This window comes from Silurus aristotelis, assembly GCF_946808225.1.
Source record: "Silurus aristotelis genome assembly, chromosome: 14".
Classification (NCBI taxonomy): Eukaryota; Metazoa; Chordata; class Actinopteri; order Siluriformes; family Siluridae; genus Silurus; species Silurus aristotelis.
Window position 1 is genome coordinate 5,141,331 of NC_139587.1, and position 16,307 is coordinate 5,157,637.

General features: G+C 36.0%; 2 protein-coding genes and 1 long non-coding RNA gene across 3 annotated transcripts; 2 read left to right on the forward strand and 1 right to left on the reverse strand.

Moving 5' to 3' along the window:
* The first annotated feature begins 1,200 nt into the window (after positions 1 to 1,200).
* Positions 1,201 to 2,732, forward strand: LOC310737383. The gene is made up of 2 exons (XR_014536817.1): positions 1,201 to 1,530; positions 2,065 to 2,732. It is a non-coding gene; the product is annotated as an uncharacterized lncRNA (long non-coding RNA).
* A 4,368-nt stretch (positions 2,733 to 7,100) lies between these two features.
* On the reverse strand, positions 7,101 to 9,728 carry smim19 (small integral membrane protein 19). The gene is made up of 3 exons (XM_083561404.1): positions 9,472 to 9,728; positions 7,569 to 7,693; positions 7,101 to 7,461 (listed from the first exon to the last, which is right to left on the reverse strand). The coding sequence occupies exons 1-3, from the start codon at positions 9,600 to 9,602 to the stop codon at positions 7,403 to 7,405; spliced, it is 315 nt and encodes a 104-aa protein (XP_083417530.1). The 5' UTR covers positions 9,603 to 9,728; the 3' UTR covers positions 7,101 to 7,402.
* Positions 9,729 to 10,392: 664 nt separating this feature from the next.
* On the forward strand, positions 10,393 to 15,777 carry LOC310737280 (uncharacterized protein). Its single transcript, XM_083561530.1, has 5 exons — positions 10,393 to 10,577; positions 12,455 to 12,622; positions 12,716 to 12,815; positions 12,949 to 13,079; positions 13,748 to 15,777. Exons 1-5 carry the CDS (start codon positions 10,524 to 10,526, stop codon positions 14,036 to 14,038), a joined length of 744 nt encoding a protein of 247 aa, XP_083417656.1. The 5' UTR covers positions 10,393 to 10,523; the 3' UTR covers positions 14,039 to 15,777.
* Positions 15,778 to 16,307: the final 530 nt, after the last annotated feature.

Consider the following 16,307-nt stretch of genomic DNA (forward strand, 5'->3'; position numbering starts at 1 on the left):
ATAAGGCCCCCAGGGAACACAGAACACTTTATAAGTATGCCTAGCATTTTATGGTTTAATAGATTAATCTTTAAACGGTATTGAGAAAAGGAAACAAGCTTCTCTTATGGCTACAGCTGCTGCCAGGCCAAGTATTCTCAGAAACACTCAAGGTGGAGAAGGTAAGCAAAAGAGTCAGTAGTGACAAACAGGCAGGCGGCAGGAGGCAGCCTGTCTGAGTCAATAACAGACAGGCACCTGATGAAGCCGTGAGAATGGCACTGAGGAGCCAAACTAACACCAGCTGGCCAGTTTACCTGACTGACACTGTCAGGTGAACAGTCTAGAGACAGACGATAATCAAAGGCTGGCACAGTGATGCTGAAAAAGCTGAAACTTTTTAGACAGCACAACTGCAATACATGGCTCAACATACTTGAATTTTCTAACTGTAAATAAAATATTTGCTAAATATATAAATGAGTATATGAAAAAAGTAGCTAAATCTGCACTCACTACATTAATAATATAAATACACTATTATTGCTTACTTAAGCTATTAGAAATAACAGTATAAAATCAACAATAATAATAATAAGTATTCATATACATTGCTGCAATTATGTAAACAATCAGGCAACTATTTTCCACCGCCAAATTTTTTTTAAAGAACTGGCTTGAATCACTGACATCTGTGATTGGCTCTGACATTTAATACAACTCTGAATAGAATTTCGGATGATATTATATATATTTCATTTACAAATCTTTCATTTAATATGTTGTAAACTTATACAGTAATGAGTAAAATTGCATTTAAAATGAACACCCATACATTTGTTTTAGTTACTCATGGAATCAATGAACTTGAAAAAACATTAGCTCTTCATTAGTAATCTAACAAACGTTAGCATAAGCATAACCACACACTATCTCTTTGCTAGTTGTCATATAGAGAAATGTATTGCTGTAGTGTTTAAAAACATCTCTTGACCACTATGACACCTCGGTAGTAGGAAAATAATTTGTTAAGTTACCTGCTGGATTTTAGAGCGTTGAACTCCGGCTTGGCAGAGCCACCTGGCTCTCCACCCAAACAGACTGAACTGGGTTTGTTCTTCTAGTGTCTGTTTTTATGACTGAGTAAATATTGATAGAGGTGTCCTGTTGGCCAACCATGATCATTGCCTTTCATTTCCCCTCATGTTTTTCGTGTAGAGAAAAAAAGATGAACATAGTCTGGCTCTACTCAGCAGGGAAAATAGGGGTCGTGAGATGAACGTCAGCCTGTGTTTGCTGTTCAGGTCTGGCCTCAGCAGCGGCTGGCACTCAGGCCTTTCCTTGGCCTGTTATCTACCAGTGACTGGAGCAGACCTGATGTAGGAGCCCCTGAGGGCATCGAGTCGGCGCAGAGCTAAACACAGTGGCCATGACGGATGACTCTGTGCTCATGAGGAACTGTGGGGGTCAAGTGAGGCAGGATGAACTCAATGGAGTCACCAAGTCTAAAACAGAGACACTCATGGACTTCTATAGAGAAGGGTGTGTGAGGTAACATGCTACATTTAGTCCATTACAGTATATTTTTATTGAGTTGTACTTGTAGATTAATTAAAGCAGGTGCTTCTCAAGCTTACCTGAGTACATATTGTAAGTAAAAAATATTCTGTTACATTTGACTCTTGTTTTGTTTTTAATGGATACATTAATATATTCTTCATTTTATTATATTCTATTTGTCAGTCTTTAGCAGGTATAATTGAATGTGCATTATTTTTCGTATAATTAAATGGACTAAAGTCAATTATTTCTTACTTTTTGTTTCCATCAATGCTTTATTAAATTTTTATATGACATTTGACTACTCGATCCTTCTTAAATTGTAAGACCTCTGACTTTAAAATGGCGACAGAACATTTTAAATGATTGAGAGCAGCGATTCAAGCTCCCTTGTGAAAGAATTACTATGAATTATTGAGAATGGTGCAGTGAACTCTTCCAAATCTCTTCCGGCTGAAGTTAAGAAAGCAAAGTCTGTTGTGCTTAGTGACAACAAATGAGCCTGCTGTTCTTTATTGGTTTAAGGCTTTCGCGGATGAAGGGTGAGAAACGAGGCGCAGCAGCAACGCAAGCTTCTCACACCTCCGCCAGCTCCCGTTTGATCCGTCAGTGCTGCCTGAGCAAAAGAAGTGTGCAAGAGAACACAGAAGCACCAAGCATGCCTGCTTCCACTGCTCCAAGATTACAGTTTCATCTTCTAAATGTCTTATTATTCACTGTGCTGTCTCGCTCCACTCCTCTAATTAGCACCTGTCCTTTTTAACTCCCAACCGATGCGACGTACCACCTGTGACAAAAAAGAAATGAGAGGTAGAGGACAGAGCGATGAGATGAGAAGGGATTCAGAACGCCAGAGCTGAGGGGAGGATGAAGGCAATTGTCACATCTGATCTTCGGCAAGATCCAGAGACATGCAATGTGGAAGCACACACTCACTGTGGCGTATAGACTTTTAAAAGAAGAACAGCTGGAGAGAACTAAGAGAAAAGGGAACGAGATGAAATGAAAGTTGCATGTTTTTCACAAGGAGACGGCCGTTTGATTGTGACCCACATTTGTCCCTGTGAATTAAAACAAACCAGCAGCACAGAGAGTCTCGACACACGTCTCATTTGTTTAAGGCCGTCAGCTGCATTTGTAGCAGCTTTTAAAGTGCACGTTTGACACGACATCTTATAAAATATGCAATTTTTTACAAAAGCAGGACAAAACGGCAATAGCAAACGCCACAATAAACACACAAGCTAATAAATTTGCAAGTCAAATTTTATATAAGTATAGCATTTCAGACTCTATGGGTAGAAATGCTATCAGAAATAAAAAAAAATTCGTTAAAAATAGAGACGTAAATAACAGTTTCAAAGTAAAAACCATCACAAACAGTTGCTGTCAATTTCAGAATTAATGGCGCCCTCCATGAGCAAAAAATAAATATACACTACCTTATGAATATGGTGTGTAGATTGATTGATTGATTTAGTATATGGGAAGAAAAATCAGAGCTCACTATGGGTTTAAGTTAACCAATTGTCTCCTGCAAAACATTTCCACTATATGTTTAAAGAGTATTTTACCACCAAGTGTTAAAATGATAACATTTTTATTTACACAGTAAACATTGTAATATCAAAGACATCCAAATTAGGAAAGAACATGTATGGAGGTTGAATGGTGAGTGCTTGTTGGCTGTTTTTCCTTCACTCTCCAGTTGCAGATAGATTAGATTAGATTAGATTAGATTAGATTAGATAGATAGATAGATAGATAGATAGATAGATAGATAGATAGATAGACAGACAGACAGACAGACAGACAGACAGACAGACAGACAGACAGACAGACAGGAAGGCAGGAAGGCAGGAAGGCAGGAAGGCAGGGGGACAAATAAACAGACAGATACACAGACAGATACACAGACAGACCAAAATTATGTGTGGCAAAATCACTGAATAATTGGTTTCAATATCAAGTATTTATGTATTAATTAGAAGAAGAACATCAGCAAAAATATGAATGCCAGTCTAACAACAGTATCTGTTTTTATTTAATCGGTTTACAAGTACGGTAGTAGAAGTTTTTACAGGGACAACCGAAACAATCGGTTGTTTAATATCTGTATAACTAGCACTGTCTGGACAATACTGACTCTTAATTAAATATTGATATTAGTTTAGCTCTCACTACATTATGAATATATTCATCTACAGCACAGGTGAATTCTCTGTTCAGGTTGAGCAGAAGCTGTGGATTACTTTTTTATAGCAGCAGCTCTTACTGTAAGTCAATCATTGGTTTACATACAAATGCATTAAAAAGGTTTTCTAGAGTAACAACTTACACAGGAACTTTGCTGAGCAGACACTTCTTATTAACTGCATAAAAAAGTCTCGGTTGTCAGCACTTTGTAACTATCTTTTTAACTAAATACATGATGTACAACATAATGTAACTCTAAATGGATGATGATTGTTTTATAAATAATTGTGGTTTGAATAGGCAAATTATTATAGTGTAAGAGGAATTAAACCTGCTAGGAATTCTTTGATATCATAATCATCATCTATGTTGTGGTAATACAGTCATGTTGCATCATGCTAACCTGTTGTCTGTAATGACACATCCCCAGGTGTTTTATTGCTTTCTTTCGACCCTAAGTCTTTCATTATAAAGATTTCAGTTTAAAAGTGCATCGTTATGGTGCGTAGCTGCATTTCTGCAATAAAGCAGCAGTGTTCTGTTAGTCATGTTTAGCCGGAGTGTGCGGATGTGCTGGTGTTTTCGCAGTCTGCTGGAGGAAATCCAGGCCGTGTGGTCAGGACATGTTTACATCTGTCTGGATCTGCAGTTCCCAGAGGAGCTGAACAGGGTGTAGAGCAGGCTGGCGAGGCGGAGGCAGGGCCGGCAGCGCAGGCAGGGTGGCACCGCTGCAGTAAACACAAAACCACCACTGACAGACGTGTTGAAATCAACAGGTCCTGGTACCTCTTCTGTTTCTTTAAGTTCGAGAGCCTTTTAAAACGGACTTGAAGATGTTTGTTGATGTCTGTGCTATATCGACTCTTACAGCTCCCTTGCATAATATATGTACAGAGCAAAGTCTTTATTTGATAAGTGAAAAAAGAAAGAGAGGGAAAATGTTTTGCTGGTACCTGCCACACGTGTCTGGACTCTCAAATATTCTCTTGTATAATAACACTTACAGATGTTTGATAAATGATCAGGAAAGAAAGAAGCAGAGATGCTGAACAAGAAAATTACATCTCCAAAACCCCGGGCTCTGGAACAAAATATACCAACGAATACAAATAAAAAATGTCTGTGGAGATTTTAGGGGATTGTGGGAAATAAGGTCCCAGTTTACTAATCTGACAGATTCCATTTCTCTTCGTGTAGTGAATCGTCCTGAGATGAAAAATTGATAGAAACATGGAAAAGGAAAGATGAATGACAGGGTCAGTTAAAAAAAACATATCTCTCATGGGGTTTTCTGTGAAAATGATGCTATATGTCATTTATTTGTACAGAGATCTGAGATTTATCCTTATGTGCAGCAACCTGTTAGAAAGGCGACTTGAACACACTGAAATTTAACTAATTTTTTTGACACATTCAACTCTCTCCTTTACTATAGTTTGCCTTTTTCTTATCAATGATGCCAAATACATGAGCACTCGAGCTATAGAGAAATGTTTGTGACATGGTCAGTCGGAACACTTTTCACTTGTAAGATTAAGATTTTCTTCTTAAGAAAATTTTTTTTTACAGCATCTTCTGCTTATTTGACCCCTTTTCAACTTCCTTTATGATTTCAAAACTCATCAGTGCCTGTGAAAAGTTTAGGTACACCTAGTTTCTGAGAGACACATGCATGTTGCTTTTGTTTATACAAACTAGGTACCTTAATAGTATTGATTTCCATCAAACTCTCACCTTAGGCAATAACAGTAGGTCTTGGATGAATGTAAGGTTCCACTTCCCAAGTTACAGTATATATTATACTCATTCCAGAAATGTAGGTTAAATGTAGGTTGAATGGTGAAAGAAATACTGATCCAACATGGCAACCGTCCCATACTTGTCATTTAATTACGTCTGGATTGCAGCTAATTGGAACCAATTTTACTGTACAAGACAATGACCCCCATCATAAGTCTGGATCCATCCTCAGCATTCTTCTACTGATATACCCCATGTTCCTCCTCTGCACATGACCAAACCATCTCAATCTCTCAACCTCTCTCACCTCGTCTCTAAAATGTCCTACCAGTGCATGCACTCTAATATACTCATTTCTAATCCTGCCCATCCTCGTCCCTCCCAATGGAAATTACAGCATCTTCAACTCTGCCACCTCCAGCTTCACCTCCTGTCTTTTTGTCAATGCCAAAATTTTGAACAGGATGATTAGTGTAATAATCCAGCAGCATTGTAGAATACATGCTTTTTACTGCATGCTTACTACACATACCACACTGTAAGCAGATAGGTAATAAAACATAAAACTGGTGTGTGTGTGTGTGTGTGTGTGTGTGTGTGTGTGTGTGTGTGTGTGTGTGTGTATGTATATATATATATATATATATATATATATATATATATATATATATATATATATATATATATATATATATATATATATATGAATGAATACGACCATTTTAGATTCAGATGAACAATTCATGAAATGAAATGAAACAAATACTTTAAAATGATGACATTCACACAGGGTACTTATTGTTTTTCTTCTAAGTATTTTATTTACCTTTTTTATTCTTCTAGATTCTTTTTTTGTTCCCCATGTTTTTCAAATTGCGGGTTTCTGTCTTAATCTGTTTAATTTAAACAAAACTTAATAAAATTTAAAATGTGCAACCAAAAACTTCCATGTGGTGACTGCTGGAAACAAAAAAAAGGACTTGCACGTGATGTGATGTAGAAAATTTATAACAAAAACTGCTTAATACTATTATTATTAACCAATAATAATAATGATAATAAATATTATCATTATTAATTATTATTATTATTATTTTAAAGACATAAAAGCACTGAAAATTTCGCCGCCACCCCGAACGGCCGCCAGAGGGCGACATTGTCAAAGGTAGTTTGTCAAAATGCATTACCTTCAACATGCAAGACGTTAAACAAAATCCCAATGGTCATTTTTGTTGTTATTATTATTATTATTATTATTATTATTATTATTATTATTATTATTAATAATAATAATAATAATAATAATAATAATAAACAATTGCAAAACCTATTATTATTGAAAAAGGGCAAAGAATTTACATATGCTTTCTGATCAACGGCTAACGATACAGTAGATTATCATGGAACATATTACAAAGAAAACAAAACATATAACCTAATCAACTTATTTCTTACATTTTTTTTAAGTATTTGTAGAAGCATGACTGCACTTCTGGTTATTAGAATTTATCAGAATGTAGAAACGGGGAAAATAGCTTGCTAGTTCAATGCTGCTATTCATAGAATCAGCCACTGGGTGGCAGCAACTGGTCATTACAATTCAGTTGTGTGACTCAGACGTGGTACTTTTCTTATTTTCTATCGCTTACTTAGCAGTTTATGCAAGAAAAAGATAAAATATACAAGTAAAATATTAATATTTTAACTCAGTGTGTGTGTGTGTGTGTGTGTGTGTGTGTGTGTGTGTGTGTGTGTGTGTGTGTGTGTGTGTATGTGTGTGTGTGTGTTTCATGTTCAGTCTTCTGAAAGACAAAATTAAATCAACTGCAGCTGAAATATTGAACACCAAAAACTTCACAGCATCGACACACAGCTTCTTCACATTCGTGTAATCAGTTGACCTTCACACAGAGCAGTCATGTCTCAATCATTCCATCGACAGCTGCACACACTCCTGTGCCTGGCCCTGCTGATCAAACTTCCGGGCTACGAAAGGGAAGAGCGATAAGAGAAAGAATATTTTTGATTTCATAAAATGGTCAGTGTGAATTAACTGAGTAAAAGAGAAGGTATGAGGGCGGTCTCTGACTCACAGAGAGAATACATCTCCAGCTGCTGTCTGAGCCGCACTTTCTGTAGGCTGTCGTAGAAATTAGGCTCCGGAGCAGATCCCACTGTGGGAGGCATCGTAAATATGCGCATGATCTTCCTCTTATTCCTTTTGGGAAAGAAAATGATTTTATTGATATTGTTATTATGATGAGCATCATGTTTAGGGGCTGTGTGCAAATTAAAGTGAATCCTAAAAACTATCAAGTACTACATGGGAGTTTTATAAGGTATATCAAGATATAAGTGGTAGATATATCAAAAGGTTAACAGTAAAGGCTCGGGGATATTGATAAGATGTTTGATTGTTCAAGCCCCAGCACCACCAAGCTGCCATTGTTGGGCCCTTGAGCAAGGCCCTTACCTCTCTCTGCTCCAGATACACTGTATCACGGCTGTCCCTGCACTCTAAAACCAGCTTCCTCACAAGCTGCGATATGAGACTAAAGAATATCACTGTGCTATACTGTCCCTTTTGCAGAAATCCTTCTATCACAAATCACTCCTACTATCACTCTTCTCCACCCACTCCACCCTGCCTACACTCTTTTCTTCACTTCTCTAACACACTTTCCATTACTTTGCACTGTTGACCCCAGGTACCTGAAGTCCTCCACCTTCTCCACCTCTTCTCCCTGTAACCGCATCACTGTGCTATACTGTAGATGTGGCAAATAAATGCATCTATCTAAATGCATATATTGAAGTGCTTAAAGATGTTCACAGACAGTGAGTACATGATATGTTTTAGTGACAGAGATGCAAATTATACTCCAGTTATAACCCAATTATAATCAGTTATTACAATTTTTCTGCATTCTAAATAGATCACATTAAACAGGTTTACTCCAAACCTCAATAACTCAAATATAATTTAAATGTGTTCTGCATAAAGGAAGTCATTTGTACCCAGAATGTTCAGGGTAAAAGTGTTGCAGAATGTTGGCATATAGTATAGTATTTCTATAGTACATGTATAGTTTGCTTAAGACTTGGAAAATATGAATATCATGAACAGACATATGGTGCCACCCAGATGTTTACTTCCAGCCAGAATTCTCTTAAGGTTTTTCCTCATACCATGTCAGGGAGCTTTTCTTTGCACCTTTGTCTCTCTGTTGTTACTCTGATAGGTGATGTAGCGATTGTGTGATACTCTGGAATAGCAAATAGCAATGTACTTGATATATATATATATATATATATATAGATAGATAGATAGATAGATAGATAGATAGATAGATAGATAGATAGATAGATAGATAGATAGAACCCTTATTTGTCACACTGCTATTTATTTATAGTAAATAGGCCACTTATGCACTTCTAAATAAATGCATTTCATTGGCTCTGTACATGCATAATGACAAAGTTTAAAGTAATCTAATTATATATGTATATACACATACACACGTGTGTGTGTGTGTGTGTGTGTGTGTGTGTGTGTGTGTGTATATATATATATATATATTATATGAGAGAGAGAGAGAGATCAACCTTTACTTTGTTTGTTTTAAACATTTTATCATAGATTTAAAGTCTTCATAAATGTGTTTATTTACTAATTATGTGATTAAGTGTAATTGCATTTGAACTAATTATGCAATCAGTTTCATATTTTTTGTTATATAATGTTATATAATATAGTTGTAAATAACTTTGCCACACTGCTGATTTACAGGTCAATTATAATTTTATAAACTTGAAATATGAAATACTGACAGATAAACGCAATTATTCATTTCCTATTTTCAGTTCCAGGATATAAAACAGCACAATGCTGAGGTGTGAATGTTTATTTAAGGCATCATATCGAACTTGTTTTGAAGGCCACACATCCATGTTTATGTTTATAGAGTCACCGCAATTAAAATAAGATTGTCTTACTTTCTAGCGTACATCAGCAGAGCAAAACTGACCAAAATAACAAGCAGGTACACGTTGGTCGCTTCGTTCCACGCTTCATGCACGGAATAATCCACTGATTCCTCATTAGCCATCACTCCAAATCCTCCCATTACAATGTAAAACACACCGCTTTATCACTGGGATTAAAAAGTAAATACACCCTGAAACCACACAATTTACCAAAACAAAACCTCAATTTACTTCCGCGATGTGAACGCAGCACGAACATAAACTTCCGGGTCTTTCACGTCCATATTTATGTTGTCAAAACAAAAGCCTCGTTGCGATAATATATTTAAAATGTCTTATATAATAATGCCCCTGTCATGTAATATGCATTTCTATGTGTGTTTGTGTTTTTTATTGGCTTAAGTATGACATTAATTTGTATATCTGATCTTTTTTTAGCATGGCACATGATATCTGATCAAACATTTGGTACGAAAAAATCAATATTATAACTGTGTAAATGTAATTGTTGTTTATTAAATATAATTTGGTTAGCTAATACAAGTCACATAAACTTTAATTGAAAGCATGCACAGTTGTGATTGAAAACTCCAAATTGAGACAATTTACTAGCATTATGAAATGTCAAGGCTTTTCTCTTTTAAGACCTACTTAAATGTATATCTAATAACTTTACAACATACTTTTTGTATTTTTAACAATGTGCAACTATAAGCTTCTGTCAACAAAAAAAATTCTCTATAAGTGCACACATACTCGGCAATAAAGCGCGGTCTTGAAAGAACGAGAGTTAGTACTTTTATTTTGCCCTTTCCAATGCATTTGTAATACGGAAGTTAATTGTACATACAGATATCAGTAGTCTCATGAATCCATAAATTCGATTGGGTAACGGACATGGGGCGTGTCACTATGCTGCGTTCTAATTGGTGGTGCTATAGCGCCACTCTAGGGGAGTGTTTTATTTTGGCGTTGATTTCGTTTGTGGACTTTTCAGCTCTCAAACTTTTCAGCTCTTAAACTTTTCAGCTGTAGTGTTTTACAGTAAGAAATTCAGGGAGATGATGTGTGGAGGTTTTCTAAGGGTTGTCCGTCCTTCTTCTGTGGGCTTGATGGTAAGAATTGCACCCAATAAAGTTAGAATAACGGGGTAATTCTGCCTACAGTGTAATGCGCGTTATTACCTGTCTAATGCACCTGTCTAAATTCTGTCTATTGACCCGTACAATAATTTGTTTAGATATTTTATTAAATTATTTAAATAGCTTAAGATTGGTATCTGTCTAATCATCATCCCCATCTTAAGATTTTCCCAGAACTTTCTGTTTGTTTTTGGTGTTTTAAAATGATCTCAGCTTCTTAGTTCCTGCTTTCAAGGAAATTTTCCGGTTACATTGCAGGCAGTCAACATTCCCTAACATTCCCACAATCTTTAAATAACGTTACAATAACCAGAGATGGTTGAGGAAACATTCTTCTAACGTTAGGGGAAAATACTCTGAATTATACCTGTACATCATTTGTTACTATAGTGATGTTAAGTGGTCTGTAGAGTTTAAAAATATGAAAAATAAGGAATAAATGTAAAGTCATAGCAGAAATCTTATAATAGTGGACAGGCGTAGAGATGATCTAGATGTGGTGTCTACTAAATAACTTAATACATAATTAAAGGTTATGGCAATGTCTCAGAAATGAGTAAGGACAGGATGTGAGTAAGTCAGTTCCTTTTTCCTGCTAAATACGTACTTATCAACATTTGAGTAACATTATGAAAATGTATCATTTTGAGCTTTTTTATCATCATCTTCTTCTTCTATAAATGCTTTATCCTGGACAGGGTTGTGTTGGAGTGTGGAGTTTATCCCAGTAATACTGGGTATATTACATTGCATTATATTACATTACATTATACAGTGATCAGGCATTACTTTATGACTACTTGTGTAATATTGTGTTAGTCCCTCTTTTGCTGCACTTTTCAATTTTAAGGACAAAATGTTCACTTGCTACCCGATATATCCCACCACTAACAGGTGACATGATGAAGAGATCTTCTTCTTCTTCTCTCCATTAGGGGTCGCCACAGAGGATCATCCGTCTCCATACCCCCCTGTCCTGTACATCTCCCTCTTTCAACCCCAACCACCTACATGTCTCCCCTCACCACATCCATAAACCTCCTCCTTGGCCTTTTTCTTTTCCTCCTTCCTGGTGGCTCCATCCTCAGCATTCTCTTACCGATATACCCCATGTCCCTCCTCTGCACAAACCATCTCAATCTCGCCTCTCTCCTTGTCTCCAAAATGTCCTACATGCGCTGTCCCTCTAATAAACTAATTTCTAATCCTGTCTATTGATGTCACTCCTAACAAAAACCTCAACATCTTCAGCTCTGCTACCTCCAGCTCCACATGATGAAGACATATTCAGTATTATTCACTTCACCAGTCATAATGTTATGTTCGATTGTTGTATACTGTGTATATGACCTGGTTCGGATGCCAAAAGGACACCCGATATACAAACATTTACGCTCTTTTTCATGTTTAGAAATCGATGGCTTCAGTGGGCACTTTAACAAACCTTTAAACCGTCCACTTTAGTTGAGCCTGCGCCAAGTGTAGCCTCTAATTCCTGTTCTTGGCTGACAAGGGCAGAACCCGACACGGTGTTGCAACACATCTGCCTCTAGGGACGACTTGTGCATTCTGAGATTCTTTTCTGTTTACCATGTTTTTAAACAGTATCCAATTGAGTTACCATAACCTTGTTGCCTTTATTCATGTATAACATGTGCCTTTATTTGGATGTTTAATATGGATATTAAAGGAATCGTAGTGACCAGTAAGTGTAGCATTTCAAAAACTATGAATTCTCGAAGTTTGAACATGGCAATAAACCTATAGATACTAACAGGACTTTATTAATGTTGTTAGCATTTCTCTCAAATAACAAACTGCAATTTCCTTTTATGTTTCAACAATTGCAGTCTAGTCTTATGGTGAAGAAGAGCCAGGTGTGTCACAGGACACCAGTCAGCATTCGCTACTCTGGCAGGGGTAACAGCAAAGAGGAGAAAATCAGCCGCTTTCCTGTGCCTTACAAGAAAAACCTGCCCTATGACATTGTAGAGTTGATGGAGGAGGTTGAGCTCAAGGCAAGGCAACAATCTTCTGCTTTCTTAACATTTGTCTGTACATGTGTGTATATTTGAGGAGTAATACTATTTAATACAAAACCCATTTTCCAGGGTGGCTTTCTGCCAAACGTCTTCAAGGTCCTTGCTCATCGTCCTGCCGAGTTCCGAGCTTTCTTCGCTTATTATAATTTGCTCATGAACAAAGAGACCGGTATGAGACTGAAGGAAACAGACATTAAACATCACACACAACAGATTATTATTTATATTGAATAATTTGGTACATTTTAGCCTAAAACTTGTATGTTTTTGTGTTGTTGTTTTTTTTTTTTTCCAAATTACAGGAGGTTTGTCAAAGGCAGATCGGGAGTTGATTGTGGTGGCAACCAGCGCCCATAATAACTGCCTGTACTGCGTCGTATCACACAGTGCACTACACCGAATCTACTCAAAGAAGCCCACACTTGCTGATCAGGTGTGTGTGTGTGTGTGTGTGTGTGTGTGTGTGTGTGTGTGTGTGTGTGTGTGTGTGTGTGTGTGTGTGTGTGTGTGTGTGTGTGTGTGTGTGTGTGTGTGTGTGTGTGTTCTTACTTCATTCTTTTCATTTCACTTTGCAAGTTATATGAAGAAATGCTGTTGTGGTTGCTTAATCTTATCTTCAAAAATAACTTATATATACTTATATAAATAAATACTTATGTATAGAATACTCAAGTAAATGTACCATGTTGTAATAATAAATTTATTTTTTTAATGTTTAGTACCTGTAATTTGTTACACTTCACCCCTGAACAAATACATATCTCTACTCCGAGTTCTATTTCTATTTTTTAGGTTCCATTTATATTTTTGTTGTAAATTGAAGTGATTGTATTTTAATATATATTATACATTCTTTATAGTTAAAATTATTTTAAAATCTGTGCGTTTATATACATTCTCTTCAATTCCTGTTTATTCTATTCTTGAATTCTTTAATGTTTAATAAATAATCCAATCAAATTTTAGTCATAAAAAGCATGGCCTAATGTGTACAGTTATATACGTGACAAATACAATTTGAATCTGAGAATCAAGCACAAGCTTGAGTGTTGTAGATCATTTATGGTCTTCTCCAAAAGTTTGTTTCCCTTGTCCCTGCAGGTGGCAGTGAATTATAAAGTCGCAGATCTTACTGCACGGGAGCGAGCCATGCTGGACTTCGCCCTGACTGTGTGTCGCAGTGAGACAGTGAAAGACAAACATTTCAGCTCTCTAGAGGCTCACGGATTTGATCGTGATGATATCTGGGACATCGCTGCCATCACCGCTTTCTTTGCCCTGTCTAACCGCATGGCCCACCTCACAGACATGAGACCCAACACAGAGTTCTACAACATGGGCAGAGTGCCTCGAGACAAACGTTTCCCAGGGACAGAGGACGACAGGCCGTAGAGTTGAATAGGGATGGAAGATCATCCTCACTATTCCTGAAGAGATATTCATGATAAATGCTTCGTTATTCAGTTTGTGAAGTTTGTTCTAGCCAAACCAACAGTTTTCCGTTTATTAGGATCTGAATGTTGTTGTTTTTATTAAACTTATTAACTTATTCAACTAATAAAAAATAATCATTTAGTTAATACCTCTTTAAGTGATGTTGGTCAGTGTTACAAAAAAATTGCCAGAGATGGTATTGTTATTATATATAAAAAAAACCCTGAGGTTGTACAGAGATAAAAATCTGAAAAGTGTTTTTTTAGACAGTTTATGCAGCTAGATAAATGTGTATGGTGGATCTGATGTCCATGACAAAAAAAATAAAAATAGCTGAGTTGAGTATACAAAATCAAAAGATATTCATCTATTGTATACTTTATACATTTTCATCTATTAGATAGAATTAGTTTTACATGGATTGGAGGGTTTGTGTAAAGTTATGTGAACAAAAACATTTAAAGTTGTTGTTTTTGTTCTTGGATGTGTATGTTGATCATTCGTAAAGTATAAAACCCAGAAAACTATATGAAAGGTTAATTGCAAAGACAGCTACGAGCATAAAGTAAATGGCAAGGGTAAAAGGCTAAAAGCTGAAAGTTATTTGGACTAACTTCTATGACAGGAAAAAAAAAGATATAATATTTGTAATGATAAGCAAGTGACAAATAATGCTTAGGTCTTTAAACCATACACAAACAATCCTGTATGTTCTCTGAGCCATTTCAATCGTCCGATTCCCAAAGCCAAAGCCATGGTCGGTAAAGAGCTTTAAAGAAGGCATGGTATCTCTCTGTATGAAGAGTTTTGTTCAGGGGAGGCGTACGAATACATTTTCAAAACGTTACATTTCCGTAAAGGCCATCGTCAAACAAATTGTGAAAATGGAGCACCACAACGACACCACCATTAACAGGTTGTCTGCCCCAAATGTATAAGGACAAGGCGAAATCTTCCCAGGGGTCACTGTCCAGAGACCTTCTGTAACAGCAAGAAAATCTGACCTGTACTATATTCTGAGACAACAGTCTCATTCTTCACGTGCCTGGATTGTGGGGTAAGGTGGCTCTCCTGTATCTAACCATCACTATCAAATATTTTGCATTTGCCACATAATTAATTTCAGTGCTCGAATTGAGTTAAGTCTTATAAGGGTACCCAGTTGTTGTGTAATTCATATATTTTTAACAAAAATAATCTTGGGGACCCCCCCTAAGTCTTTTTTTTACGTGTCATGGGGCGGTCCCTAATGTCTTATGGGGTCCCGGATCCCCCCAGCCCCCCTCTCTTTTCGATAGAGCAAAATGCTTATAGGGAGTTGTTTTTATGGAGTTTTATGTTGAAATAATAAAATGTATTAATAAAAATTTTATTATTAATTATAAAATTAAATAAAATGTTAATACAGTACAGTATTGTATACATTAAATAGCATTTCTTGGAATGGCGTCCGTTTATCGCGGTTTTTCGTAGCCACCGCGATAAACGGGGGATTACTGTACTTTAATATCTTTTGCAATCTTAAAAGATTGAAATGACGTATGATATCAGCAGAGGGCGACATTTCCCAATGTTATCCTGTACGTTTTTATGCACACTGTAATTGTGACTTTAATCATTTTCTTGTATTGTGTATGAATTAACTTCTATTTTAGTTAAAGGTTTTTAAAATGAAATAAAGTTACACGACTTCTAATGATTTACGACTTCTAACAACTTTATATGAGTATTGAAATTTGTAGGAATAGAGTCACATGATTCACTGGATTTCAGGACACAGTTTATTTAGTAAACATAAAATTATTTTTCACTTTTTAGCCTTTAAACAATGTGAGTTTTAATTTGTTCTACTAAAATGTATGTAAAATTTTTCTTGATAGGATTCTAATAGAAAAAATGATGCTATAACCATATTTATAACACATACAAGTCTCATACCTAATTCAGCATATCAAAATTTAATTTTGAAATAAAATGTATTTTATTATTATTATTATGGTGTATATTTGGATTAAATACAATTAGACAATATTGTCAGATGCATAAAAATTTATAAGTACCAGTATGTAGTGCTGAACAGAATAGACCGTTTAGAAAGTGAATTTGTTTTATAGACAAAAAAAAAAAAAAACCATCAATACAAACCTATTAATAATTTATTTATTTATTTATTTCTTTTCAAACATCAGGTACATAAGCCTATATATATATATATATATATATATAT